The sequence below is a fragment of the Aspergillus sclerotioniger genome (genome assembly GCF_003184525.1).
Source record: "Aspergillus sclerotioniger CBS 115572 chromosome Unknown BO94scaffold_45, whole genome shotgun sequence".
Taxonomy (NCBI): domain Eukaryota; kingdom Fungi; phylum Ascomycota; class Eurotiomycetes; order Eurotiales; family Aspergillaceae; genus Aspergillus; species Aspergillus sclerotioniger.
Genome location: NW_020291035.1, coordinates 88,735 through 114,710, shown reverse-complemented (window position 1 = coordinate 114,710; position 25,976 = coordinate 88,735). Strand labels below are relative to the sequence as shown.

Here is a 25,976-nt window from a genome sequence, read left to right as displayed (position 1 = left end):
CTTTCTCTCTTTCTCTCCTTTTCTTTTTGAAAATACATGCTTCCCTTCATGACTCTTTTGGAGAGAAGAGGGCTTTCTTGGTACACGACCATGTCATATTTTGGATACACAAGATAACCAGCAATATGAACATGTAGCCCCGCAATTATAGAAAAGTATAAACCAGTATACCGTACAGGCCAATAAGACAGAAAAGAGAAAAGAAGCTAAACATGGTCCAAGTAAAGACGCGGAATTCCATTTGGGGCCGGCTGATTACTCATCCCGGCGGCTTTGCGCTCTCCAATCTTTCGAGCTCCGCGCCTTGCTAATCGACCACACCTGACAGGCTGGAATCCTCGATTCCCTCGCATGTGCCTGCCACCTCATGTCTTTCGGCAGACATGCCTATAGGCATGCTATTCAGCCCTCCTCGTCTGGTCTGATAGACCATGTCTGGATCAGCGAGGACTTTCTAGCCTCTGCGTTCCGGCGATTCGCAAACGGCCAACGACGTTACGAGAGCCGAGTCCCGGGACCATTGGAGGCCAGGCGACGACTCGCGAAGCGGAGGAATACTGCATTGGCTGGAATAGCTGGCACGGGGCCGCTGGACGATATCGCCTGCTTGTTTGGGCGGAATGGACGGGAGCATCTGAAATGGACTGACGGCCGGAAGACACCACGGGAAACGAAGGGTACGAGGTCGACTCGAGGTGCAATTGGTGTAGGAGGGCAGCTAAAATGTTACAGGCTCGAACTTTTATCAATTGAGCACTCCGCCCCCGCCCCCGCCGGCTTACAACGAGATTATCGACTCGGACGAGTTCAGCAAGCCGTCTGGTTGGCCGGAGGCTCCGGACGGGGCTGACGATGTATCGCGCGATCAATACTTGAAGACGCGTCTGAGGGAGTGCCACACGGTTTCGTCTGTTAAGAGGGTGGTTCGACAGTTGGATATAGATCTCTTACGAGAGCCGGGTTACAGTCGCCTTATATTCGATCATTTATTGTCGTGTTCAGTGCGGGGGGAATCAGGTGTTCAAGAGCTTATATCGTTTCTAGATGACCCACACTTGAATATCCGAGGAGCAAGAAATTATCTTACGGTGGTCGAGCATGTCGTTTCCCGTGGAACAAGCCATGCAAAATGGCACTCACTCTTCGACAACGTCATTCAAGCTCTAGAGCTTGGGTTGATTCCTCCCGAGGAGTTATGCGCCATTATAGAGACAATTCCAAAATTAGCAGCGACAAAAAGTGGAAAGCGAAGACAGTCACCATACAGTGTGACAGCAATGTACCAAGCTATGTGGGATGCGATCGGACGGTGTGATATCTATGGGCACAATGACCTGGATGAGGGGTTAGTTGACGTGTGGCTCGGAGCTATATGGGAACGAAATGTATGCGAGGACTTGCCTTTGGCGAAAACCATACTTCTAGCCGCTCAGAGCCTGGAGTCGGCTTGCTGCTCGTGGGCCACCCTATTCATCACGCGTTGGCTGGAATTTCCCAAGAGACTGGAATACAAAACGGATGAAGTATGTGCCAGCGAGATATTAAGCAGCCTGAAGCCGAATATTGCAGCGGCTTCTATAATATCGACCACGGAATTCTTAATGTCTTCCAACAAGACAAATCTGCTTGGGCGGTGGCACATCTGCTTGTCTCAGGTCCAAGAGATCCGACGCCTCGTTTCGTCAATGGCATGGATTGATATCCAGTCGCAGCGTGATACCCCTGACTCGACCTTCTCGCCGGAACACCAAATAATCCTACGTTTATGGGCATTACGAACTCTCAGCAGAAGCCTTCTTGATGGTCCTCTGTGGAGGAAGGATGTGAGAGCCACTGATAGACCTATAGCACGCCTCTTCAGCCTCTATGAATTACTCAGGCAGGATGTGGCTGAGCATGACATGCTGAGCAGCCTGATGAAGGGAATTCATGACCTGAACATGCCTGCCAATGGTTTACTTATGCTAGCTGTTGATATGAAGGCCAGGAACTCAGTCACCAGATCGGCCCGTCAGACTTTGACGAAGCTAGAGTCATCAAATATTTCGTTCGCAGATGTATTTGCAGATCTTGATGCCTACAACGCAGCGTCGCCTCACTTCTTCTCCAAGTTTGAGAAAATGGTTCGGAAAATCGACATAACATCCCCGGAGTTCGTCGAGCATGGTCTCGACCTCGCTAGAACCGGAGACTCACGAAGCGTCTGGACCCTGATCCGTCTGCTTCGCTCTCATACTCCTCTCAAAATCGCCCTGTCGAAGTCATGGGTACCCATTCCCAACGCCTCGGAAAAGGCGCTGGTGCGCTACTACCCCGAGCCTCGAACCAGCGACTGTCCAGACCCGCATGCAGCTCTAGAGATGATCCACCTCCTCGCTGTGTCTCTTGCATGCTCGAAGCGCCTGACCCCGCGCCGTTCGTATAGCCTCGTTCATTGGCTCTACGTCTTCCTTGTGAAACATAATGCGCCTGTGAAACCTGCTCTAGCACGCGCGATGTACCACGCTGGTGTTGAACGCTTCCGACGACAGGGACTCCGCGTCGCTATTACGCAGTATGCGTACGTCTATGATGTAGTGGAGGAGGTTGAGGGGGCTGATGTTGCTGCAGATCTCATGGATCCGCCGCGAATGGAGCACAGGTTTTCCAGGCCTGACGAGTGAGGGGCATTCGTTCCCCCAATCGAGCGCGTTCGCCCTATGTGAGAATTTCCTAAAATCTACATTGAACTTGTTCAAGACATTATTACTCGGGCTTTTTTCTTGGCCCAGAGCTGTATATAGAATAAGCAAATAGCTTTGTAGAATCGTATGCATCTGGCGTGCTTACAAAGCTTCGTCTCCTGCATGAGACCCACAAATTACAGTGTCCGTATCAGACTTTCCCAAGGTATTATCATTCTAAAATCTCCTACATTCATGATGTGTTTATTCATGCGTGGCTCGGATGTAAAGTAGAAGACACGATTCAGCCAGAACAAAATAACCAGCGCGTTACTCCTCAATCGTAACAATCACATTCTACATGTCCACCTCCATCAAGTTCGGATCACCCGACGCCTCCTCGACCGAAACGTACTTGCGCATGTCCTCCTTGCTGATGATCTTCTGGTTGAGATAGGCAGTCGTTCCCTTGGGGAAGCGGTAATTGCGCTCCTTCTCACCACGCTCATTGGGCTTAATGTAGTTGCGCAGCAACTGCGTGGGCTGATCCTTCTGGATAACGCACACGTCCACGTTACTACCGGATCCCAGATCGTTGAAGATACCGGCCTTAATAGCCTCCGCGCACAGCGCAACCGCGCCATCGCGGTCCAAATTCGGCTTCCACATCGATTCGAACACAGACATCGCGGCCAATGAACCCGATCCCATGGTCACGTAGGGCAGCTTGTCGGTCGATCCGTGCGCGTGCACAGTGAAAAGGCCAATACCGGTCGGGTCGACACCCGCAACCACCAGATACGCTCCGATGTGGCCTTGGTATCGGAAGAGGTGCTGCTTCAGCATCGTCATGCAGGTGATTACTCGTGGGGGCCGGCCTGTCGAAAGTGCGTGCAGTTCGATGTTCGAGCTGATCAGTGCCGTCGTAAACTCGGTGTCGGCGGCCGTACCGGCTCCTGCACACCAGATCTTGGGCGCGATGTAGTGGAGTTTCTCGCAGTTCTAGGCGTGGCACGTGGTTAGTGAGGGAGTTGTAAGTTGATTGAGTGAAGGAGGGAGGGGGGAGGGGGAGAGTAAGTGGGTTTGGAGCTTACCTTGTCTGCTACTATCGGACCGCTGGTAGCTCTGGTATCTGCTGCAATCTGTAGTTATGTCAGATGGGTGAGTTGTTGATCGTCATGTATCATGAAGGGACTCGTCGGGGCCCGGAGGTGCCTACCACAACGCCATTGTCATATATACAACCAACAATCGTGGTACCGGTGCTGGTGGCTTTGGGGAGAGGAACTCCCTTCGCGTGGAGAGCCGCGTTACGGTTGTAGTTGGAGAAATCGAAGCCTGTCATGGTGACGGCGTGGAGGGATGGTAGCTGTGAGGAAGGGCGGAGGCCGTGAGAGGTGAAGGGTTCAAAACTTCGCGGGATGAAGACAAACCGAGTTTGACGAGGGACGATAAGGGAGAAGAAATGGACGACGGAGGGAGGACACAGGAGCTATAGCTGGACGGAGGGAGATGGCGGAGAACGGCGAGGTCGAGCTGGAGTGACGAAGCTCCGGGCGCCTGATGGCGGCGGCCTCAGGCAGGGAAGATTAGCTAATGGGCGAGCAATTCCGCTGTTTTTGTCCGCTGGGCTGGGAGATTGCCGTCGTTGGAATTGCTGGCGCTCAACACCTCCTCCGTGCTGCTGCTTCTCGCTCGCCAGTCATTGGCCGTGCTCTGGTTTCTCTTCTTTCCAGGGCTCTGAACCCCTTTCTTATCCACTTCACTTCCTTCCCTTGAGGGGAGGTGGTCAAGATTTTTGCGCGCACCTGGAAGCTCTTCAACCGGAGTCCTCAAGCACTCCAGCGTCGCTCCTTTTCATCATCGCCGCAAAGTCCACCTTCTCCCCATGCTCCTAAGACCAGGCTATCCCTAGGCGACCGTCCTCGTTCAATCTCAGCCGATTTCGACAGACTCAGAATGGCTTTTAACTTTGGAGCATCCAACCCCGCTGGGGGTAGCGCTGAACTGGGACCCGAGCTCCCCGACGTCTATGCAGAGGTATGTCGCAATGGAGTCGTCTGTGAGGGTGTCATTTCGAGACTGACTGAGAGGTAAAACAAATTAGGAAGTCGGGTTCAAAGGCGTGTCAGGCGATAGCAATGTCCGATTACTCAACACTCCCTGGCCCGAAGATGCTCTTCCTAACCCGACAAGCTCCCTCCTCGCTGTCGCACCAACGAAAGGCGTCGTTGTCGGCGCTGGCCCAGACGCCCTCTACGTCGCTTCCTCCTCCGCTATCAGGACAGCCATATCTGCACCCACTGGAGAGGATAAGGTCAAAACCAAGCCATTCCAGGTGCAAGCGACAGTTCCTATTCCTACGAGACCAACACATATCACGTTTGCCTCCGGTGATAGCGCCCTCGTGCTGGCCACAGAGAATGGAACCCAGCTTTCGGTTTTCGAGACTGCCAGTCTTTTGCAAGGAAATGCGCAACCGGCGTTATCGATTCCGACGAACGGCACCACTTTCCGCTTCCTTGCCCCCAATCCTGCGCAACCCGAAGAGTCCCACTCATCCCTTTTGGCGCTTGTGACGACGGGAGGCGACCTTCTCATAGCCGATCTCAAGGCCGGAAATCTACTTTCGGGCCCGAATGGCCAGGTGCTGAAGTCTGGGGTTAGCACGGTTTGCTGGAGTAACAAAGGCAAGCAGCTCGTAGCGGGACTCGCAGATGGCACTGGGTACCAGATGACCCCAGAGGGAGCCCAGAAAGATATCATTCCGCGTCCGTCAGATCTGGAGGATAACCATCATGGTACGTCCCGCGCTTCAAATACTCATTCGCTGTGAGATGTCTAATTAGTACAGTGTCCTCTATTGCTTGGCTTGAAAACGACGTCTTTTTAATGGTCTATACATCGAACGCCGCCGAGGACGATATGGGTCAGACGCCATCTTCGCCTTACTACGTCATAACCAGAAGAAAGCAGGCGCCTTTCCTGATCCAGAAGTTGCCCGAGTTATGTATGCCCTTTGGTGTCAAGCGCGCCCCTGCCTACCAGTTCATCGCACGTCTCCGAGACTACAAACCGCATTTGAAGGATGTCCTTATCGTGTCTTCAACTGCCTCCACCGATGTAGGTCTGATCACCAGGGCGGATCAGCCGTTGGCTAGCGATGATGCTGCCAAGGCCACCACCGGGCTCTTTGTTACGACGGAAGTGAACGATGACACAAAGAGAGCGTCGCTTCCGCTCAAGGAATCTACCGAGGAGACCTCTGTGATCGGGCTGGGTGTTGACCTATCGAGCACGGAAAATGTTGTAGCCCCGATCGCTGGTGAAGATATTGCTGAGAGTTCTACTCCGCTGCCAAACCTGCTGCTCCTCAATCACGAAGGTATCCTTTCTTCCTGGTGGTTCGTATATGCAGATTCGATTCGCCAGAAAATCCCTTACCACGGCATGGCGTCTGAGGGTCAACAGCAGCAGCCGGTGCAGCCGGTGCAGGCAGCGCAGCCAGTGCAGCCAACGCAGCAAGCACAGATTCAACCCCCCAAGCAGCCGGCGTTCGGGCAGTCGTCTTTCGGCAGTCCGTCTCTAGGAGCATCCCCATTTGGTAAACCATCCGCTGCACCGGCCTTTGGCAGTCCCTCCACGTTGGGCGCTCGCCAGCAACCGTCCTTCGGAACACCATCATTTGGAGCTCCCTCCTTCGGCACTCCATCACAGCCGGGGGCTTCCTTCAGCACTGCTTCGCCTCAGTTTGGCAGATCTGGCTTTGGAGCTGTGGGCGCCGCGTCCACCTTTGGCCAGCCATCCACACCAGGCAAGAGTCTCGGATTTGCAGCGTCAAGCACTGGTGCAGGAGGTGGTTTTGGCTCTTTCGCAAATTCCGGGGGATTCGGTGGGCTTGCGACGTCAAAGCCCGCCGGAGAGTCACCCTTTGCGGCAGTGTCAGGTGCAAGCCCTTTCGCAAAATCATCTGTGCCATCGCCGTTCGGTAACAAAACTGATACTGACACGGCATTCCCTCCCCCCAAGTCGGACGAGCCAAAGAGTCTTTTCGGACAAAGCTCTGGTGGATTCGTCCTAGGATCTTCATTCAAGGGTGACGGCACTGCCGTAAATGATGGCCCCAAGCCAGATAAGCCGTCTGGACTGTTCTCATTCGGTCCATCCATGGATGAGCTGGTATCGAGCGACAAGAGTAGTCCGCCAACCGAGTCCATGGATGATATGGAAGATGAACCTGCCGCCCCAGCCAAGCCTGAACCCAAGGAGCCGACGTCCGTATTCGGGGCACCGTCCAAGATCGAGACTTCCGCACCTTCCTCGCTGTTCGGCTCTAAACCAGCACCTCCCAATCCTTTCGGTCAGCCGGCAAATCCCTTCGGCCAGAACCAGGCTACCAAATCTCCTTTTACACTTTTCGGAAATACCACAACAAAGACAACCGCGAGTCCGCTGTCCCCTCCTTCTGAGAAGACAACGGTTGCTACAACCCCCCTGACAAAGACGCCATCGGAGGATGCGCATCGCACTCCCCTCGCCTCGAGTATGCAAACTCCTCTACCTCCTGACTCTACCAGCAAGACTTCTTACGGACCGGGCGATACTTCTGCCTCCTCAAATGTTTCCAAGAGCTCCGTCGATGACGCCCCCCTTCCGCCTGACTTTACTGTCAAGGCGAAACCTGCTCCAGCCGATGTCGGAGGAGAACCACCTCTACCCCCCGACTTCACGGCGAAACTCCCCGAAGAAGAGGAAGAAATAGACGAGGCGGATGCCGAAGAGGCGCCATTGCCTCCAGACCCGAGTGTGCGGAAGCCTTCAGCAACGCCCAAGGAGGAGCCCGGTCCAGTGCTGGAACATTCCGATGCCGATGAGTCTGAAAGAGAGAGTGAGGAAGGAGACGAGGAAGAGGAGGAGGGTGACGAGGTGGGAGATGAAGAGGATGAATCCGACTTTGAGGATAGTGGTGAGGACGTCTCACAGGATATTAGCGAAGCCGAGTCTCCCGAAGAAAGTCCGAAGGCAACCCCCGAGGGTTCTTTCGAATTCGGCGTAGGTACTAAAGGTAGCCTATTCTCGCAAACTGCTAAACCCGGACCGACTCAACCCCAGGCTCAGCGAACGCTGTTCGGGGAGATAGGGAAACCTGTTTTCCCGGCGTTCCAGAACAGGGAGCCTCCCAGGTCGCCCAGCCCCGTCCGGGCCGGCCCTCAGAAGAGTCTTTTCAAGCGCTCAAGCCAGAAGCCTGTTGTTTCCAAGAGCCCAGGAAGCACTCTTGCCGCGAGAAAGGCCTCACTGACGGAGTCTGCCAGGCGTGAGAGTCTTTTGAGACCGCAGCCCAAGAAGACGGAGCCCCAGGTGGACCTGGAAGCGAAGCAGATAGAAGAGGAGGCGCAGGCCCTTTCGGATGATGATGAGGATGAGAGGCTGCGTGCGGACCTTGCACGACCCCTGGAGCCAGTTCCAACTCTTGACCCGTTCCTGCCTCACCAGGACTATGCTGGGGAGACCAGTAAACCGGGTATCCCTGGACAGATTGAGCGGTTATACCGCGACATCAACTCCATGGTCGACACTCTGGGCATCAATTCAAGGTCGTTGGCTTCGTTCCTTCTGTACCAGAAACAGTCACCCAATGCGAACTGGGTTGGTATGTTGAAGGAGGAGCACCCGGCCAATATCCTGGATGAGAAGCTGCTCCTCTGCGAGATCGAGAAACTCGACGATGCTGTTGTCATGCTTGCTGGCTCTCTTGAGGAACAGCGGGTGCAAGGAGTCGAGGAGAAGCTGGAAAGCTGCCGCGACCTCCTGAGTAAAGACATTCTGACGCTTCGAGCCCAATGTGCTAGCATTCGCAAGACTCTGGACGCCCACACAGAAGCGGCTGCCATTATTTCCGCGCCTCTTTCTGCGGAGCAAGTGAACCTGCAACAAGATCTCCGCTCGGCATCTACTGATATCCAGGCTAAGCTGGCGGATCTTGAGTCAGCGGTCTCCCTTTTGCGGGCCAAAATCGCCGACGCCCCTCGCCCGGATGGCGCTGGTGCTCGACAGGCTACCAGACGGCCGACGGTGGAGGCTGTTACGTCTACAATTGCTACTATGATGAACATGGCGGAAAGTAAACGCAGCGACATTGATGTCTTGGAAGTGCAGCTCAAGAAACTGGGAATCGACACGTCGGCTCCGGCGGCCAGCCGGGAGGGCTCGCCCTTCACCACCCCTCGGAAGGGAGTCGCCAGATTCCCGACAACGCCGGGATCTGATGGTCCTACCAGCGCATACCACACCCCTGACTCGGCTGCGCGGGGCCTTAACTTCCGGTCCAGCATCAACGGATCGGCGCGGGCGAGCCGGCTGCGCAGTGTCGAAGGGGTTGGTGAGCTCGTCAGCAAGGAGGAAACTGCGCAATGGAAGACGAAAAAGCAGCGGCGGCAGCACATGGTGAGCAGTCTGATGAAGGCCATTGGGGACAATAAGTGCAAGGTGCGGGGGGTGGACGATCTGTAGGATTAGAGATGACAGTCTGTTCTCATTATTTTGACACGACCACGAAAACAGCAGGGACCGGCGTGGTGCAGGCATTGGATGTTGGTAGCGTTTGTACATAGATCCGATTCATTTAATAACGATGTACCAGTGTTTCGACTGTGTTCTGCCTGAGGCAGCACTGACATCATCCGTGACACAACCAACTTTCTACTTCTACTTACGCAGTAAGCTAATCTTACTCCCAACCGTGCTTGATCAACACCATTCCATACAACCAACCCTCTCAATTCAACCCCACCTGCCTCCCACCAACTGAGAAGAAACACCATGTCCGGCATCACCGAATTCATCTACTTCCACCTCAACCCCTCCATCAAACCCGAAGACCCCACCAACGAAGCCGGCGTCTCCCTCCTCGAGCTCTTCCAAAACACCAAACACCAAAACGGCTATAAGGGCTCAGCCTGGGGTCGCAGCATCGAAGACGAGAATGTGATAGTATGGGTGATTAGTACGTCCACCCCCAATCCCCCATATACCATCCTAATCTTACTTCCTCCCAATATCCCCAATTCCTCCAACTAACACAAAAATAACAATATCTATCTAGACTGGAAAGACGCCCACCCCACCCCCTCCCCCCCACCCTCCACATCCCTAACCCCCTACCTAACCCCCAACAAACCCCTAACCACATTCTTCGCGACCCTCTCACCGCCCCTAAACCTGCCCTCTAGCACCAGCAGCACGTCCCCAATCCTCTCCCCTATAACAGAACTCTTCACTCCGTTCTTCCCCACAACCCTCACACCCAAAGAAACCACCTCGCTACATGAATCCCTTATCTCGTTTAGAACCGAACTCATGAGTAATCTGCCCGAGGAGCAACGGCCAGGGGCGTTTGTTATGGGGCAGGTGGAGAGGCCAGGGACACGGAGACATGGAGGTAGTCCGAGCGGGGAGGCGTTTGGGATGGTGGTTGTGGTTGGGTGGGGGAGTTTGGAGATGCATATGGGGGTTAAAGGGACGGAGGCGTTTGGGAGGGGGATTCAGCCGATTAGGGGGTGGATGTTGAAGGGGGATGGGAGTGGGGAGGGGGAGGAGGGGTTTGGGGTTATGAGGCATGTTGCTTTTAAGGAGGTTGAATGATTGGATTGATTTGGTTGATGGTGGGGTAGGGGATGGATGGATGGTGTGGAAGGTGTGATAAGATTATTATTGAGCGCTTTTCCAATAAATACAGTACAGCAGGAAGAAAAACACGCATATACCCCGAAACCCAAACCAACCATCAGAGCCACCGAATAGACCGAGATTTTAAGTCCACAGTGGTAACAGCAAAGCGCAAACCAATATGCGGTGGTGACATCGACGGAACGAATGCACTCGCTCCTTAGATACGATGCTTTTCGCTTTCTGTAGGTGGGTTAGAACTGAACATCTCGTCTGGAATTTGGGGGAGGGACATACCCAGTCTTGAGTACAGCATGTACAGTGCCATCTGATTGCACTCCTGTGTGCCGGTAATAGTCACCAACCGTTCGTTGCTGTTCTCCTGGGGCTCGTTGATCTTGATCACACTCCCACTCAGGTGCCGGATCTCGTTGATTTTCGCACCACCCTTTCCGATGATGGCGCCAACCATATCGTTGGGGATGTAGATCTGCTGTGTCAGCGGCTGACCGGGCATGACACCACCGACGGGCGCGGCAGGCGTCGGGCCACCCCGAGCCTGAGCAGCAGCCGCCTGTGGCGCACCGTAGGGCGCGGGCTGGTGCGGGCCAGCGCCAGCGTACGGGGTGTGAGGAGTGGTACCATAGTGCATCGAGGGTTGGGCTACAGGGGTGGGAGCGGCCGGGCCGCCCTGGAGGTAGGGAACGCCATAGCCGCCGGCCGCGCCCCGGTTGGGGTGAGGGTGGTGACGCTTGAAGGTGTCGGGGTGGCCGTACTGACCACCGGCCGGCTGAGGCACGTACGGCACAACCTGCATGCCTCCTGGCACAGCACCGGCTGGACCGCCGCTCCGGGTGGCATATGCCGAGGCCGCGGGTCCGCCAAAGCGCTCAGTCAGCTGCTCAACAAGAGTCACTGCAACATAGTAGGTAGCAATGTGCACAGCGTCGGCAACGCCAAGAATTACAAGGGACCGCTCAGTAGACAGGGGCAGGCAGGCATCGGAAGCGTTGAGGCGCGCACCAGAGGCCTCCTGGATCTCGCGGATGCGGCTTCCACCCTTGCCAATGATCGAACCAATGAGGATATGGGGGATCAACAAACGCAAGGGGTATGTCTTGGATTGGGCAGTGGAAGGGGCATCAAGGGGTTCGTTGTTCAGGGTACGAATAATCAGACCGAAGGCCTAGCATCCGGGTTAGCAAAGAGGCCAAACAAGCCATGTTATGTAAACCAACCTTCGCCGCAGCATCCTGAGGGCCGCTGACGGTCAAGATACGCTCGACGGCACCCCGAGAGTAGTCGCTGACGGTGCACTTGGCGCCGGACAGACGACGGATCTGGGATACGTTCTCCCCACCTTTACCGATCACGGTGGCAGCCTCCTGGCTAGAGATTACAGCTCGAATGTGAATCCAGCTAGACTCATCCTGGGGACGGTGTTGGTCGGATTGATTCGCCGACTCGCCGTGCGAAGCTGTCGACTGGATGGGCTGTGTCTCCACGTGCACGCCCTTGGAGCTGGGAGCATCCGGGACAACAGTGTCGCCCTGACCATCAGCCGTCGCAGCCGGCGCATCCGTCTTCACATCGGCATACGCCTCGGACTCGTCGCCCTTTACTACTTTGTCCAACGCAGGACGCTTGGCTTCCGGCTGGTCATTGGGACCGGACGGCGAGGAGGGATCCTCCAACGGACGCTTGGTCGATTGCAATGCGGAAGGGGAGGCGGACATGGTGACGATGCCAGCTGTGCAGACTTTTTTGCTTGCTTCACTTACGCAGGAAGTCGAAGTGGTTCAGAACAGCTTGCTTTCTTCTTTTCTCAGCTTTATTTGATCGACTATGTACACCAGGAGTTCCCAATAAAACTTGCTGGTGCTGGCGATCGGGTGAAGAGGGAATTCTGATGCTTGGAAGGATTGGGAAGACTGGTGAAATCGTGCACAGTGCGGGAAGTGGTGCTGGAAATGAAGTGTAGAGAGGTTGGGTTGTCACGGGCCTTGGAGTTTGGATTTGGAGCGGAATGCTTCACCAGAGCGAAGCAGTGTAAGGTGGAGGGAAGAGGAAAAGAAACCAATCGGGTCGGGCACGAGGAAACGGAGGGAAGATTGGGTGCTGGATGGTGACGAAGGACGAAGGGCTCAGGGTCCGGACGTGCTGGGAGCGAAGGGTGGACAGCCAGGGGAAAGAATAGAAAAGAGAAGTAAAATAAATCCTTGAGCAGTTCACAAAGCCCAAACTATCCTTTCTTCCCTTCTGAAGACGCGACTTGTTCGCGAAGTATAGGACGGACAGGACAGACGGGGGGTCCTCTACACGATCACCCACAAAGTAGCTGGAACAGCAGACGTGGGGGTATCAAATATCAAACAAGCGAAGACAACTAGCTAAGAGTAGCCGTAGCCAGTGATGAGGAAATGAAAAGACGGGGTGGAAGGGGGGAGGTCGATGGGCAAAGAGAACGATTGCTGGGTCGCGGTGAGGCGAGGAAAGAGAGGATGTTGCGAGTTGCGAGTTGCGACCTCCAACCCAACCTCCCGCTAGGCCGCTTTCGGTTCTGCCATCACGTGTTCCCCTCCTGCAAAACACCCGCCATCCATCAGGTCCTCGATCTATATCCACTGGAGTTTTGCGACAAGCGGGCTCAAGAAGACTCAGATATACGCCTGAGAGTGAGAACCTTGTGTCTCTATTGGACATTCCAACTAGACAATTCCCGATGGACGTGTCGCAGGAAACCGTGGAAAAAGTCCACCGTTTCGCGGAGAAGCGCCAACGCGCCGAGGAGTTCTACGAGAACCAACAGATCAGCCCAGCAACTCTGCAGGCGTACAACCGGAAACTGGACGATACGCTACGAGAGCTCCAAGACCAAGTCAAGCGCCAGGAAGATGACCTGCGTAAGGTATGTATAGAAAGACCCAGAATATTCAATCTATACATCCAATCCGTAGTTTAAGTCCTGACAACTGGATAGCTGCGCGAGGTCAATTCCTTCGATCTCTCCAAAATCGGCACGGACACTTGGTTGCGAGTGGCTCAAGTGCGCAGAGCCAAAAGAGCTTACGACTCGCTACTAAAATCAGAGAACGAGTTTCCGGCCTCGGGATCGCCTCTACCGTCTCTACTGGCCATTGAGGAGATGTCGCGTCTTGTTAAGGACACTAAAGTTTCTGTCTCGATGACAGCAGAGAAACTTTCAGCCACCCGTCAACGCCTTAAGGCTGAGGAGGCAAATCTCCGTGATGCCCAAACGATCAGAGGTGGGCTGCAAAGGCGCATAGAGACCACAGGCAGCGAGAAGGCGACCAAGGAGAAGAAGACCGCATCTCAACTAGCCCGTGAACTAGCCGAGCAGCAACAAGAGAAGCAGGATGAGCTTGACCGAGCCACTGAGGAGATGAAGACGACGCTTTACAAGTTTGTCGACGAATCCCTTGCGTCCATGCTTGCTGCGGAAGCCCTCGGGGGGCCCACGGTAGGTGACGCCGCAGAGGTGTCTGACGAAACGTTGAAATTGGGATACACAAATCATGGCAAACCCAAAAAGCCCAAGAATCCGGAAGCAGCGAATTCAGATACCAGCCAGCGCCGAATCGACGAGATCGTACCTCGCCAATCTGGTCAGGGGAACGGCCAGCCCTCCAATCGCAGAGAGGCTGCAGCTCAGGAGATGCGCAACCTGCTCGATGCTTTGCTGGAAGCAGACTCCTCCTATATTAATCTACCTCGGGAATCTGCCGCATCAAGGTTCTTGGTCAGAGCCAAAATTGCTCAATTCCACCCCCGCGATGCAAGAAGGCTAAGGTTGATTGATTTCGGGCGCTCATTAGACGATTGAACAACGGCAGCATGACACCGTATAATACATAACATCTAGGGTATAATCAGACGAAGAAGAAAACAGGCTGTATATATTCTCACGAAAAGCCAAGGCGCCTAGTACAGTCATCACACCAATATTTGATCCCCCACAGCGTAACGCCTATACATGCCCTAAAGAACCACAAGTGTCACTGCAATACCGTAAAATTCATTATGAAAGCCGGGGATGCGGCCAAGCCGTCAAATCGGCATCATTCCAATTCGACTAGTTGACTGTTTCGCCTTGGCGCCTTTGCGAGGGAATGAGGCACGGTTATCGGTGCGATCACCAGATTTTCTTCTGGCTCCCGATGTCTTCGTCCTAGATCTGGGAGCAGCACTCTTCTGACGAGGGCGCTTGCTCGTTGGACGTTTCCGAGACCTAGGTCTACTGGACTTCCCAGGACCGTCCTCCTCGTCGGCAGAGTCGAGGCCAGCGGTTTGTTGGGAGAAATACCGACTAGATACGGTCTCATCGAGATTAAGCGTCGCCCCATGGTCTGTAAAGATACCGCCATCGCTGAATTCATCCTCGGTACTGGTAAGGTTGATTACGTTGTGATGGTTGGGATCAGGAACCACCCCATCGGCATCATCCTGCTCCTTCTTCAACTCCGCGTAACGGCGTTGCGTGTCGCGGACAAGTTTGAGAATTTGGGCTCCATAGCGGTGTACTTTGTCCACATCAATGCCTGGAATCGCGGCAAGTTCCGACATGTCTAACCGAAGGTCAGTTTCGTGCGCAGCTATTGCTGAAGGGAGCACTCACCTTTAGGGAAAACAATGACCATCTCACGCAGGATGCTGTCCGTAAATGGTTGATTCCGAAGGCCTTTCTGCAGTACCAGCTGTTTAGGGCTGTCAGAAACTTTCAATGTATCTTCAATATGTGGGCACACTCACATCCTGACAATAGTTCTTGGCGTAAACCATGAAATCCTCCGCAACTGCCTTGTGAAGAGGATCCAGCTGCTCAAACCGACGGTCCTGGGTGATCGGCGGACCGGGGGTACGTCTTTTGTCATGGATTGGTTTGCCGCCAATTCGGATCCTTTCAAAACCATCGCTGTCCTCATCCGCAGTGGAGTCCCCCTCAGCGCCGCGATACTGGAAGCGAGCGAGACGACGCTGATTTGCCGCTTGTACAGGTGACGAGACATTCGTGGATTGCGGATGATACTCTTTGTTGCCATCAGTCCGAGATCCTCCAGTCGACCTCCGGCCCTTGCCATTCGGTGAAACTCGTACGTCGAGCTTCAATTTACAGCGCCCGCTTTCGAAATCAGCGGCCCGCCGCCCCAGTTTAATGTACTGGATAGCAAATTTGCTGCCATTGACGACATTTTCTTCGACCAGAGCCCCCTCGCCAAGGAGTTTGTGGAATAACCTTTCCGCCTCCCCCAGTTCTAAGTCCGAACCGTCTCCGTGGCCAGGAGCCTGTCGGTGTTGAGGAGATCTAAACCTCTTCACACTTCCACGAAAGATGTTCACACAGTACGGCATGGTAACCTTGTCCTCAATGCTCTGAAAGTAGCGAACGACCTTTATGGCAGAGGCAGCATGGTGGGAGAAGTCGTGTAGCTCGAAGACAGAATCGGACTTGCAATTATCACAAGAGCCAGTGCAGTCCTGTCGACGGAAGTGCTCATTAAAGTAGGCAAGGATTTGCACTCTCCTGCAGTCGCTCTTGTTTTCGCAGTATTGTACGACATTATGGAGCATCTGTCGCTGTCGATTCTTCTGCTGCTTGCTCCCGTCGCTCTTGTCGATCATGCTTGATATGGTTGTTGTGTCCTTATAGCAGTAATAGAGATAGCAGCCGGACCGCTTCCCATCTCGGCCAGCCCGCCCCGTTTCCTGGTAATATCCCTCCAGACTCTTGGGAATGCTGTGGTGGATTACGAAACGTACATCGGGTTTGTCGATGCCCATCCCAAAAGCGATCGTCGCAACTATAACGTGAGTCCTTCCAGCTTGCCAGCCTTGTTGAACTTCTGCACGTGCTTCTGAGTCCATACCAGCGTGATAATGTGCTGCTTTGATGCGATACTCATCGCGGAGGCTGCTCGCGACTTTTTCACATGTCTTTCGGGAGAGGCAATAGACTATGCCAGACTTGTTCGGGTATGAGGTCTTGATGGTATTGGCTATGCTGGCCAGCAGCTCGGTCCCCTTTTTCTTAATCCGCACCTCATACGTCAGGTTCGGCCGGTTGAAGCTCTGGGAGAACACTTCGCAACCTTCCATCTTCAGGTTGTGAATGACGTCCACTTTAACATTCTCAGTTGCGGTCGCTGTCAGTGCCATCATGGGGACTCCGGGCAACTGATCCCTGAGTTCTCCAAGCTCCTTATAGTCAGGACGAAAGTCATGTCCCCACTGACTGACACAATGCGCCTCATCAATGACAAGACGTGCGAGCCGGCGACTGCGGTTGAGTTTCTCCAAGCTTCGAGTGATGGCCTGACTTTTATTGATCATTTCCGGTGTAATGTATAACAGTTCAATGTCTTCCTCCGGCATGGAGCCCGACAAGGTGCTCATGATCCATTGCCGTTGTTCCCTCGGTGTCTCTCCATTCAACAAATACGCCTTGATGTTCAATCGTTTCAGATGAGAGACCTGGTCCTGCATCAAACTAAGCAGTGGGGATACCACAAGTGTGACTCCTCTCGTTGAACCAGAAGTGACCACAGAGGGTAGTTGGTAGCACAGAGACTTGCCTCCCCCCGTGGGCATCAGGACAAATGTATCCTTCCCGCTCAAAGTCGCGTCTATAGCCTCGAGTTGATTAAGACGGAAACCACGAAGATGAAAACGATCCTTCAGAGCATTCCGGACGTCCTTGGACCATGGATGTTGGTTCCACAGAGTTGTATGGCTTTGTGACTTCTGTTGCGACGGAGGAACCCGGGAGACGTTACCGGAAGTTTCAGCGAAAACCTTGCGACTCTGAGGCTCGTGACCATCTGTCGCGAATGAATAGGTATCATCGAGAAACCCGGCCGCTTCCAGCATATCTTCATCATCCAAGTCAAATTCATCTGCCTCTTCTGCAGGAAGCGTGGGTGAGCCCATAGTTCGAGTAAAAGCGTCCTCGTCATCCAGAGTCGTAGGGTCATCGTAGTCAAATGCCCTGTGACTCGAGGTCCCATTGGTATTCCTGAAGGATAACTCTGAAACTCGGGTTGATATCTCAGACCGTGAGCCATTGTAGTCCGTTGTTGACCGTGTGAGAGATCGAGAGGATGGTCCTGATAGTATCGTGTCATCCATCGCACTGGTCGACACAGAAGATGGGCGAGCCAACGGGATTGGCCGTTCCAGTCCACGAGCAAGAATACCGGCGTTAGATGGTTGAATAGACATCAACTTAGATCGTGCAAGCAGAAGTTGTATGTTTGACTCAACCTTTTCTAGCCGAGTTGTTGCTTCTCGACTTTCCGTCAGCTCTGGCATCGTGTGGGGATCCCCGCCCTGTGTAATGACCTCCATGATTCTTTTCTTAAGCATATTTCTCTTTGAGTCGTGGGATTGGTAGGCAACCCTATGTTGCTTTAATAATTCAATCGCTTCTATACGGTCCGTGAGGGCCTTGTTTTCGGCGATCAAGTCAGGGGCGAGCTCTCCCTTCATTGCCCGTTCATACACTATCTCAGAGTTCTTTGTAAGCGTATTCTTGAGACTTGCAATGGCTCCTTCAAGGAATTCTGCTGAGAGGCCCAAGAACTTTGCCACCTCTTCGTTCTGAGGTTGGGACGCGGGCGAGTTGGTAGAAGCAGGTACATGAGTAACCTGACTAGGGGTGGCTAATTTCTCCTTCTTGGATTTGCGAGTGCTCGAAGGGACGATGTCCATCACGTCAGATGCCGGCGGAGAAGCACGTGTCGTTCTTCTCACAGGACTGACATCCGCATGCTCATCTGCGCTATCTTGATTAGGCAGGATTGGATACAGAGACTCATTGGAGTCTAAAGTCGGGCCATCTCCGTCATGAATCCAGTCGTCGAACAGGTTATCATCACCATCGTCATCAGAGTCAGCAATGACATGATCCACGCGAGAGCCCTGGGAAAGTGGAGGAGCGGCTGCCGGTTCCTTCATCCGACGGGACGCAGTATCATTCTTGGTCGTACGAGGTGACTTTTTGTGTAGGAGACGCGTGGGAGTGGAATTGGATTTCGCGGTTTCAACAGCCTTCAACGGCGAGCGCACTTTCGAGTTGTTCTTGCGTGGCGAAACAAGATCAGACATGTACTCATCGCTCTTCCGCTTCTTTCCACGCTTCTCGAGAGGCTCGGGTCGGGATGCAGCGTCTTCGGTCCATAACGGACGTGGCTCACCGAACCCATCGAAAGTGCTAGACGAGAAGGTGGTTTGATCAAAGTCGCCAGTCAAGTCAATCGTATCAATATCGATCTCGGGAATTGGCGATTTGACACGCAGTGGCCGCTTCGATCCGAAAGGCGTCAAGGCATGCGTCCTCGGACTGCGAATAGTAGAACGGGGACTCTGGTCATCTTCTTGGCGTAAGTCGCTATAGATCTCCGAGGAACCACGATCAAATCTATTACTGTACCTTTGATCCTCATGCCCGAAACATCCTCCCGTTTTCTCGCAGGCGATTTTGCAGACTGACTACTTTTGAAAGGTTTCGGCGTGGGCGGGACAGAGTCTTTAGCAAGACTGAGCATCCGCGGTTTGCGTCCGGATCCCGGAGTAAGAAGCAATCGGGCCATTTCGGTGTCTGAATCTACCTCCTCCTTTTCTTTCACATCGCTTGTAGCCGCTGGCCTGATACTCGGTTGTAAATCATCGATTCTGATGCCCTCTGGCTGGCTGGCCAAGACCCCCGACGGTGGAACCGGGGCAGTAGGATATGTTCGGTCTGCCGTGCTATGAAACTCGTGCGCGGACGGAGATAAGGAGGGGTAAAGGGAAGGGCCTTGCTGCAACAGCCATTTGAGGTGAGCTGTCAAATTATTTTTAGTCATAAGGTCGTATTCTTGTTCTCATGGTTCTATTTGACGGGTTAAACCATAACAATCGCATGGGCGTTCAGCTAGCTGCCGAGCAACAACAATAATCAGTTGCTTGAATCCATCGTAGCGTTGCCCCGACGCGTCCCGGCGCGTCGTCACGTGGGCGGTGACGAACCATTACCATTGCCATATGATCCTCACATCACTTTTTTCTTTAAGTTATAGCATCTTTGGCCTTGAGACAATTACATGTTCTAGCATCACTTCGGAGGTATCGCGATATCGATCTCATAATGTGGTCATTCTATAAACACTATTACTTGCATCAACTTGATCTGAACCGGCCAATAATGAGTGCCGCTCTTCCACTTCGCGACAACGTATTTCAGTAATCAAACATAGCATCACAACGGATAATCCAGCAATTCCATGCCTATTATTGGTCTATCGCAGGTAATCGATATATGAAACATGTGTCCGATATACCGTATATGCTTTTCTGCTTCATCTGACCCACAGTACTCATTCAATCGCCCACAGGACCTCACAACCATTAAATATCGTAACCGTTTTACAGGTAAAGTAAGAGGGGCATCATGCGAACTTTTTTTTCTGGGCCCCAAAAAAACCCCGCGGTGGACGGAGTATCCCGTAGCAAGTAGAAAATCAACTCCATAACTCCACCGATAAGAGGCGATAATCAAACGGCGCAGTTGATACGACGTTCCAGCTTCTTTCAAGGATATAAAAAGCAGAGGAAAAAACTCACACCGTATCATCTAAGCTCGCCACCATGGGCAAAAAGAACAAGAAGTCTGCCGAGCACAAGGAGCGTGTAGCAGCGAAGCAGTCGAAGAAGGCTGACAAGAAGGAAAAGAAGGGCAAGGGCAAGGGCAAGGATGCCGACAGTGATGTCGAAGATGCGGACTTGGATGCCATCCTAGCGCAGTATGCTGAAGAACAAGCGAAGTTCCTCAAGGTTACTGAGGTTGTTGGCGGGCCACCGACTCCCCGCTCGTCTGCAACGGTTTTGGCTTCTCCCTCGAATCGGAATGAGCTGCTGATCTATGGTGGAGAGTACTTTGATGGAAATCTTGCCACGTTCTTCAACAATCTCTTCGTTTACAATATTGATCGTGGAGAGTGGAGAGAAGTTACCAGTCCCAATAGTCCCCTTCCTCGGAGTGGACATGCTTGGTGCCGCGGTGGGAATACTGGTGGTGTCTATTTGTTTGGTGGTAAGTAATTTGTGAAAATTTACAGTTTTTAGTGGTCTGATCTCCGGAACAGGAGAGTTCTCTTCGCCCAAGCAGGGTACGTTCTATCATTACAACGACTTCTGGCACCTTGATCCCTCGACGAGGGAATGGAGTCGTCTGGAGACGAAGGGCAAGGGTCCTCCGGCCAGAAGTGGTCACAGAATGACATACTTCAAAGTATGTATCCCGAGTTCAAATCAACCAAATCTCATCTAACGATACAACAGAACTACATTATTCTCTTCGGAGGATTCCAGGACACCTCCCAGCAAACCAAGTATCTTCAAGACTTGTGGATCTATGACTGCTCAAGATACACCTGGTTCAACCCCACGCTCCCACCAGCATCCCAGAAGCCCGATCCTCGGTCTTCCTTCTCCTTGCTCCCTCACGAGACTGGCGCCGTTCTCTACGGTGGATATTCGCGTGTGAAGGCCACCACAGGAATCAACGGCAAGCCCGTCAAGAACGGACCTCAGCGCATGACCATGAAGCCCATGGTTCACCAAGATACCTGGTTCCTCCGGGTCACGCCTCCTGCTCCCGACGCTCCCGCCAATGCTGCGCCCACCGTCCGTTGGGAGCGCCGGAAGAAGCCCGCCAACGCACCCAACCCAGCTCGTGCCGGTGCCACGATGGCATACCACAAGGGCCGAGGCATCATGTTTGGTGGTGTCCACGATGTCGAACTGAGTGAAGAAGGCATTGACAGTGAATTCTTCGATACCATGTTCGCCTGGAACACTGACCGGAATCGCTTTTTCCCCTTGGCTCTCCGCCGGCCCAGGGCCCAGGGCAAGAAACAGCTCGCAAACCAGATGAAGTCCCGAGACCGGAGCAAGGCCGACGAGGAGGAGCTGCTGCAGAACTTGAAGGCTCTAGAGGCCAAGGGAGGCATCCGTAGTCAGGATGACGATGACCTGGAACTGAACGCTCCCAAGAAGGAGGAAGAGCCTGAGAAACCGGAGAAGCCTGCCATCGTACGCTTCGAGATGCCTCACCAACGATTTAACGCCCAGTTGGCCGTCCAGGACGACACTCTATTCATTTTTGGCGGAACCTTCGAAAAGGGAGATCGCGAGTTCACGTTCAACGACCTGTACTCGATCGACCTGGTCAAGCTTGATGGTGTCAAGGAGATCTTCTACAACGAACCCGGAAACTGGCATCTCCTCAACGAAGCAGACAGCGACGAGGAAATGGACGAAGACGACGAGGAGGACCTCGAAGATGAGGAAGAGGAGGATGCGATGTCGCTGGATACGGCTTCCCCTGCGCCCACGGAGGTAACCGTACCTTCCGTGACCCAGGAACTGGAACAACTGGAAGTGGAAGAGCAAGAAGGCGAGCCGTCCGTTCAGGACAGCAGACCTCTTCCTCGTCCCTTCGAGAGTCTGCGTGAATACTTCAGCCGCACGTCCGAGGACTGGCAAAGAATCCTCCTAGAGACTCTGAAAGAGAAAGGAATCGCCACAGAGAAGAACATCAAGGAACTACGGAAAGACGCTTTCAACATGGCGGAAGAGAAATGGTGGGATAGCAGAGAGGAGGTCATGGCTCTGGAAGATGAACAAGAAGAGGCTGGTATCGGTGAGGTTGTTAGCATTGCTGATAGAGGCGACAATGCTGGGGGTGCTGGAAGACGCAGGTAATGCTGGGGATAAACCTTGGATAAAAATAGCTGTTCTAAAATCGCATTTCAAGACATTATCTAAAGTATCTCATACAGGGCCTCAAGTAAGACCTCACGTAGAGCCTCACGTAGGGCCTCATGTACAATGATAACTAACTACTGGATGATTATAGTCAGTAGCCTAAGGAAATCTTAGGACATTAAGTATAACTAGACTGCCTCAGGGATATAAATCCACGCAGCGAATATTCTGGCACCTATACAAAGTCGGCCCTACCTAACATGTCAAGCAAAGTAGGCAAAAATTATGGTTATAGCCTGGCCAGTATTCCCAAACCATCTCCTAAAAGCATCCTACTAGTCCACCCACCTACATGGCCAATTATGGCTACCAACCATCCTCAGGCCGAAACAAAATCTCCTAACCTCAAGCAATCGCGAAAATCCACTTTCTGGGGGGGGGGAACCAATAGAAGATAGGCTTTCGGACGCGTCGACGCGACTGACAGGGATATCCCTTGATGTCATTACTGCTTCACTGTTAGGAAGTGAATTGCCTGAGGCAGGTAGGTTATGGTGGATGGTGCTGCGGGAGAGTAATAACGTTGGTTATTAGTGTAGATAGTACCAGATTGAAGCTTCTCCGATAATTTATCAGAAGGGCACCTTCTATATGAAGTTTGATGTGCTAATTATCTTAAATTTGCCCTTAAATCACTGTATTCTTTTGGTTTGTTCATGTTGTTGATGCTTTGCATGGTAGTACTAGTACTTTCTTTGCCATCCGGTTATATATATCCCGGAACTACAAACCCCAACGAAAACCACTCAGTGTCTAAACGCATGTCAGTCTTCAACATTATTAGCTTAAAAACACTATCGAAACACCTAGTTTCACGACAGCCACCAAATTAGTCATCTGGATAGCGATACGATAGATATCTACTACACCAGGCTCCCGGAGTGGACGGCCTCACATCACGCTAATCCTAATCGGATAACCAGACGGTCATGACGCCACAGCCGGACTTAACAACAATTCAAGACGGAGATGAGAGGTTTCTAAAGTCCGGAGATAATGGATTTAAGGAAGTGACTGGGAATATAAAAAGGGGATGTTTTTCCATCTAAATGGGCTTTTTGGTAGCAGTGAGGAAACGAGCTTGAGCTGGATATACTTTGCGCCTCTCCTATACTACACAACTACTTGACCATGGTGTTTCTTGCTGGAAAAGAGGTTACCCAGAATGGGTTGGGTCTTATGCGTATGTTTCTTCTGTTTGCGTTTCTGTGTCTCTGTGATGCCTGTCTGGTTGGTATCTTCTGACAGATGGGATGTATAGGTTTCACTTGGGTGAACAACGTGACTCCGGATGAACAGGCATTCAAAGTCCTCAAGACGGCGTTGGCTGTCGGTGTCAATGTATGGAATGGGGCAGACTTCTATGGAACCCCTGACGATAATTCGCTGCATCTCATGAACCGCTATTTCACTGCCTATCCTGAGGATGCGGATAAGGTTGTTCTAACGATCAAGTCCGGCCTGGTGGATATAAGAACCTTCTCGCTGGATTGTTCGCGTGCAGGCCTTCGTGGGTTTGTGGACAACGCCATTAAGATCTTGGATGGCAAGAAGAAAATTGACATCTTCGGCTGCGCAAGAGTTGACCCCAACGTCCCGGTTGAAGATAGCATAAAGGCACTGGCCGAACTGAAGGACGAGGGAAAGATTGGGGGCATTCAGCTGACAGAGGTGAAGGCTGACACCATCCGTCGTGCAGCGAACGTTGCAAAGATTGACATGGTTGAGGCGGAGGTCAGCCTTTGGGCGACGGATATCTTCCGCAATGGTGTTGCAGAGACGTGCGCGGAGCTTGGTATTCCGATCATAGCGCATTCACCGCTAGGGGCTGGGATGTTGACTGGCACGATAAAAAGCACTGCTGACTTTGCAGAGAACGATCATCGTCGTTTCTTCCCTCGTTTTCATCCCGATAACCTTTCGAAGAACCGTCTTCTCGTGATCGAGCTGGAGAAGCTCGCGGTTTCGAAGGGATGCACTGCTGCGCAACTGGCCTTGTCATGGGTTAAAGCACAGAGCAAAAAGCCTGGGATGCCGTTTTTTGTGCCGATTGCTGGTGCACGATCAGAAGCGAGAGTGGTTGAGAATGTGAAGGATGTTGACTTGACCGATCATGATCTTAAGGAGATTGATGCCATCCTGGACAAATTCCCAGTCACAGGGGAGAGGTTTCCACCTGCGGGAATGAAGTTAAACGAGTACTAGAATGTCACAAGTTGACGAAGCTGGGATACCTTTGTACTGCTCATGAGTCAAATTGAATAGTCCTCTTTTCCGATCCTGAGCCATGCATTCCACACATTCCGCGGTTTGTTATGGGGGTCATATAGCAAGCCATCCCATGACTTATCCTGCGAAGGTGGTTGCCTTTCCTTTGAATATTGTAATCTTTTGGGGATAAATAGCCTCAATTCAGCTGGCCCCGAAATAATTTCTTTGGCCACATGAAGATGAAACAGTAGCGTAGAAGACTGGATGCTGAAATACTGTAGGATACCCTGCCGTAGCGCTCTTGCAAGGAACAGAAAGACATATGTCTGAAGAGAGAGAAACGGCCGGCTGGTTAGAGCTATGAAGTTCTTCCATGACAGAGCCATCATCGGTTGAGCCCCCTAGTAGTTGAGCACACTGTTCACGTATAACTTTTGCCAGTTGGATACGAACAACACGGATGTTGTTCCAGCATCTCTGCGTGTTGTAGTCAGGGTAAGTATCTGACCAGGTAGCTGAAGAATTTAGGGGCTGAGGGCCTTGCCTCCTCGAGACGAAAGAAGGCAGATGCTTCGATAGTTGATCTAGATGTTCTGGCGCAATTGATTGCGTCCTCTGCAGTAATAGTAGTCCCCGCAGATCGCTCTAACTGTGCATACTCCAGCATAACTTCCAGGAATCTCCATCGTAGTGATGACGTATCTGCACCATTCCACAGAGCCATCTGTCGCAAGGACAAGAACCGCGGTGGAACATCGACTTCATTAGCAAGGCAATCAAGAATAACAAGCTCAGCGAGGTGCAGAAACATCGTGATACCCCTCATCGGTAAAATGGCCATTACCACTCAAGGAAATCAGTTCCAATGCATCTTGCAAATGGTTATTCCGCAGATTGGACCTTTGCCGCTCGGAGTTGGCCAGCCGCTCAAAGACACTCATGAGCAGGATGGAGAACAATGTTCTATCCAAAACTGCCTCCTTCGGTGACTGGATCGCCCTTCGAGTCAGAGAAAAAGCTGATCCATAGCCAACTCGAGCATGATAGAGGGCTGGCTGATGCCCTTGCAATGACGAAAAGGTTGCCATGAACATTGTGTTGATTACGGTTTCAAGAAGATGGAAGTCCTCGGATCTCGACGGATAAAAGACTTGCATGTACGAAAAAAGACCGGTTGCTGGTGCGTCCTCAACATATTGCGAGATGTAGACGTATTTTGCGCGTTGAAAGACAGTGGGAGGGGGCTTCGTTGATAGAGGATTTGGGGAAGATTGGCGCTGCAAAGCGCGTTTCTTCAACACTTTCTCGACTGTAGCAGGGGTCTCATCAAGAATGATCAGATCCGTGGAATTTGGGTATCCCGAGCATGAGAGACCTGCATGGGCACATTGAGAGCAACTGTCCTTGTTCTTATCGCACTACAGATTAGTGTAAGTGTGGTTCATCCAGGGAGAGATTATCAACAGAGGGGACTGCATACTATAATATCGCGTCTCCGGCATTCCCGCCACGATCTGGAGGGCCTTCCACGGTAGACCATACCGAGCGGTGTCAGAGAGTAGTTTCACTTCTGCCTTCGAATACTGGGTCTCATGATGCTTGTCTGGGGGAAAA

The 25,976-nt window shown here is 52.6% G+C and overlaps 10 protein-coding genes across 10 annotated transcripts; 6 read left to right on the top strand and 4 right to left on the bottom strand.

Annotated features, from left to right (window-relative positions):
- Positions 1 to 319: 319 nt before the first annotated feature.
- BO94DRAFT_527861 (uncharacterized protein) lies at positions 320 to 2,663 on the top strand (the record flags this gene model as incomplete). The annotated part of the gene is made up of 2 exons (XM_025610403.1): positions 320 to 677; positions 733 to 2,663. The coding sequence occupies exons 1-2, from the start codon at positions 368 to 370 to the stop codon at positions 2,661 to 2,663; spliced, it is 2,241 nt and encodes a 746-aa protein (XP_025462119.1). The 5' UTR covers positions 320 to 367.
- Positions 2,664 to 3,020: 357 nt separating this feature from the next.
- On the bottom strand, positions 3,021 to 4,182 carry pup1 (proteasome core particle subunit beta 2; the record flags this gene model as incomplete). The annotated part of the gene is made up of 3 exons (XM_025615267.1): positions 3,883 to 4,182; positions 3,758 to 3,805; positions 3,021 to 3,665 (listed from the first exon to the last, which is right to left on the bottom strand). The coding sequence occupies exons 1-3, from the start codon at positions 4,006 to 4,008 to the stop codon at positions 3,021 to 3,023; spliced, it is 819 nt and encodes a 272-aa protein (XP_025462118.1). The 5' UTR covers positions 4,009 to 4,182.
- A 134-nt stretch (positions 4,183 to 4,316) lies between these two features.
- On the top strand, positions 4,317 to 9,356 carry BO94DRAFT_503461 (FG-nucleoporin NUP159). The gene is made up of 3 exons (XM_025609475.1): positions 4,317 to 4,703; positions 4,771 to 5,464; positions 5,518 to 9,356. Exons 1-3 carry the CDS (start codon positions 4,623 to 4,625, stop codon positions 9,171 to 9,173), a joined length of 4,431 nt encoding a protein of 1,476 aa, XP_025462117.1. The 5' UTR covers positions 4,317 to 4,622; the 3' UTR covers positions 9,174 to 9,356.
- Positions 9,357 to 9,482: 126 nt separating this feature from the next.
- BO94DRAFT_503460 (uncharacterized protein) lies at positions 9,483 to 10,229 on the top strand (the record flags this gene model as incomplete). The annotated part of the gene is made up of 2 exons (XM_025609474.1): positions 9,483 to 9,666; positions 9,766 to 10,229. Coding segments are annotated over 2 exons (648 nt in total), but the record flags the coding sequence as incomplete, so codon positions are not given.
- Positions 10,230 to 10,414: 185 nt separating this feature from the next.
- On the bottom strand, positions 10,415 to 12,181 carry BO94DRAFT_303838 (telomere maintenance protein PBP2). The gene is made up of 3 exons (XM_025606766.1): positions 11,567 to 12,181; positions 10,626 to 11,514; positions 10,415 to 10,571 (listed from the first exon to the last, which is right to left on the bottom strand). The coding sequence occupies exons 1-3, from the start codon at positions 12,062 to 12,064 to the stop codon at positions 10,549 to 10,551; spliced, it is 1,410 nt and encodes a 469-aa protein (XP_025462115.1). The 5' UTR covers positions 12,065 to 12,181; the 3' UTR covers positions 10,415 to 10,548.
- A 782-nt stretch (positions 12,182 to 12,963) lies between these two features.
- BO94DRAFT_540286 (uncharacterized protein) lies at positions 12,964 to 14,365 on the top strand. The gene is made up of 2 exons (XM_025612886.1): positions 12,964 to 13,236; positions 13,309 to 14,365. The coding sequence occupies exons 1-2, from the start codon at positions 13,051 to 13,053 to the stop codon at positions 14,170 to 14,172; spliced, it is 1,050 nt and encodes a 349-aa protein (XP_025462114.1). The 5' UTR covers positions 12,964 to 13,050; the 3' UTR covers positions 14,173 to 14,365.
- Positions 14,136 to 19,251, bottom strand: BO94DRAFT_503449 (RecQ family helicase MusN). Its single transcript, XM_025609473.1, has 4 exons — positions 18,775 to 19,251; positions 15,099 to 18,715; positions 14,965 to 15,043; positions 14,136 to 14,914 (listed from the first exon to the last, which is right to left on the bottom strand). Exons 1-4 carry the CDS (start codon positions 19,187 to 19,189, stop codon positions 14,397 to 14,399), a joined length of 4,629 nt encoding a protein of 1,542 aa, XP_025462113.1. The 5' UTR covers positions 19,190 to 19,251; the 3' UTR covers positions 14,136 to 14,396.
- Positions 19,252 to 19,833: 582 nt separating this feature from the next.
- BO94DRAFT_628725 (putative Kelch repeats protein) lies at positions 19,834 to 22,142 on the top strand. The gene is made up of 3 exons (XM_025617504.1): positions 19,834 to 20,415; positions 20,468 to 20,613; positions 20,664 to 22,142. Exons 1-3 carry the CDS (start codon positions 19,971 to 19,973, stop codon positions 22,086 to 22,088), a joined length of 2,016 nt encoding a protein of 671 aa, XP_025462112.1. The 5' UTR covers positions 19,834 to 19,970; the 3' UTR covers positions 22,089 to 22,142.
- A 1,079-nt stretch (positions 22,143 to 23,221) lies between these two features.
- Positions 23,222 to 24,398, top strand: BO94DRAFT_540283 (aldo/keto reductase family protein). Its single transcript, XM_025612885.1, has 2 exons — positions 23,222 to 23,334; positions 23,413 to 24,398. Exons 1-2 carry the CDS (start codon positions 23,283 to 23,285, stop codon positions 24,354 to 24,356), a joined length of 996 nt encoding a protein of 331 aa, XP_025462111.1. The 5' UTR covers positions 23,222 to 23,282; the 3' UTR covers positions 24,357 to 24,398.
- Positions 24,399 to 24,403: 5 nt separating this feature from the next.
- BO94DRAFT_611623 (Zn(II)2Cys6 transcription factor domain-containing protein) lies at positions 24,404 to 25,935 on the bottom strand (the record flags this gene model as incomplete). The annotated part of the gene is given in 5 exon segments (XM_025616640.1): positions 24,404 to 24,629; positions 24,649 to 24,975; positions 25,013 to 25,152; positions 25,172 to 25,780; positions 25,843 to 25,935. The coding sequence occupies 5 exon segments, from the start codon at positions 25,900 to 25,902 to the stop codon at positions 24,404 to 24,406; spliced, it is 1,362 nt and encodes a 453-aa protein (XP_025462110.1). The 5' UTR covers positions 25,903 to 25,935.
- Between the last annotated feature and the right edge of the window lie 41 nt (positions 25,936 to 25,976).

Coding starts and splice junctions, on each gene's coding strand:
- BO94DRAFT_503461 (XM_025609475.1), top strand. CDS start 4,623: ATGGCTTTTAACTTTGGAGCATCCAACCCCGCTGGGGGTAGCGCTGAA. Junction 4,704..4,770: donor TCCCCGACGTCTATGCAGAG/GTATGTCGCAAT, acceptor AAAACAAATTAG/GAAGTCGGGTTCAAAGGCGT. Junction 5,465..5,517: donor TCTGGAGGATAACCATCATG/GTACGTCCCGCG, acceptor TAATTAGTACAG/TGTCCTCTATTGCTTGGCTT.
- BO94DRAFT_303838 (XM_025606766.1), bottom strand. CDS start 12,064: ATGTCCGCCTCCCCTTCCGCATTGCAATCGACCAAGCGTCCGTTGGAG. Junction 11,515..11,566: donor CTCAGGATGCTGCGGCGAAG/GTTGGTTTACAT, acceptor CCCGGATGCTAG/GCCTTCGGTCTGATTATTCG. Junction 10,572..10,625: donor CATGCTGTACTCAAGACTGG/GTATGTCCCTCC, acceptor ACCCACCTACAG/AAAGCGAAAAGCATCGTATC.
- BO94DRAFT_540286 (XM_025612886.1), top strand. CDS start 13,051: ATGGACGTGTCGCAGGAAACCGTGGAAAAAGTCCACCGTTTCGCGGAG. Junction 13,237..13,308: donor AGGAAGATGACCTGCGTAAG/GTATGTATAGAA, acceptor ACAACTGGATAG/CTGCGCGAGGTCAATTCCTT.
- BO94DRAFT_503449 (XM_025609473.1), bottom strand. CDS start 19,189: ATGACTAAAAATAATTTGACAGCTCACCTCAAATGGCTGTTGCAGCAA. Junction 18,716..18,774: donor TTCGGGCATGAGGATCAAAG/GTACAGTAATAG, acceptor TACGCCAAGAAG/ATGACCAGAGTCCCCGTTCT. Junction 15,044..15,098: donor CCAAGAACTATTGTCAGGAT/GTGAGTGTGCCC, acceptor AGCCCTAAACAG/CTGGTACTGCAGAAAGGCCT.
- BO94DRAFT_628725 (XM_025617504.1), top strand. CDS start 19,971: ATGGGCAAAAAGAACAAGAAGTCTGCCGAGCACAAGGAGCGTGTAGCA. Junction 20,416..20,467: donor TGGTGTCTATTTGTTTGGTG/GTAAGTAATTTG, acceptor TCTCCGGAACAG/GAGAGTTCTCTTCGCCCAAG. Junction 20,614..20,663: donor ACAGAATGACATACTTCAAA/GTATGTATCCCG, acceptor ACGATACAACAG/AACTACATTATTCTCTTCGG.
- BO94DRAFT_540283 (XM_025612885.1), top strand. CDS start 23,283: ATGGTGTTTCTTGCTGGAAAAGAGGTTACCCAGAATGGGTTGGGTCTT. Junction 23,335..23,412: donor GAATGGGTTGGGTCTTATGC/GTATGTTTCTTC, acceptor TGGGATGTATAG/GTTTCACTTGGGTGAACAAC.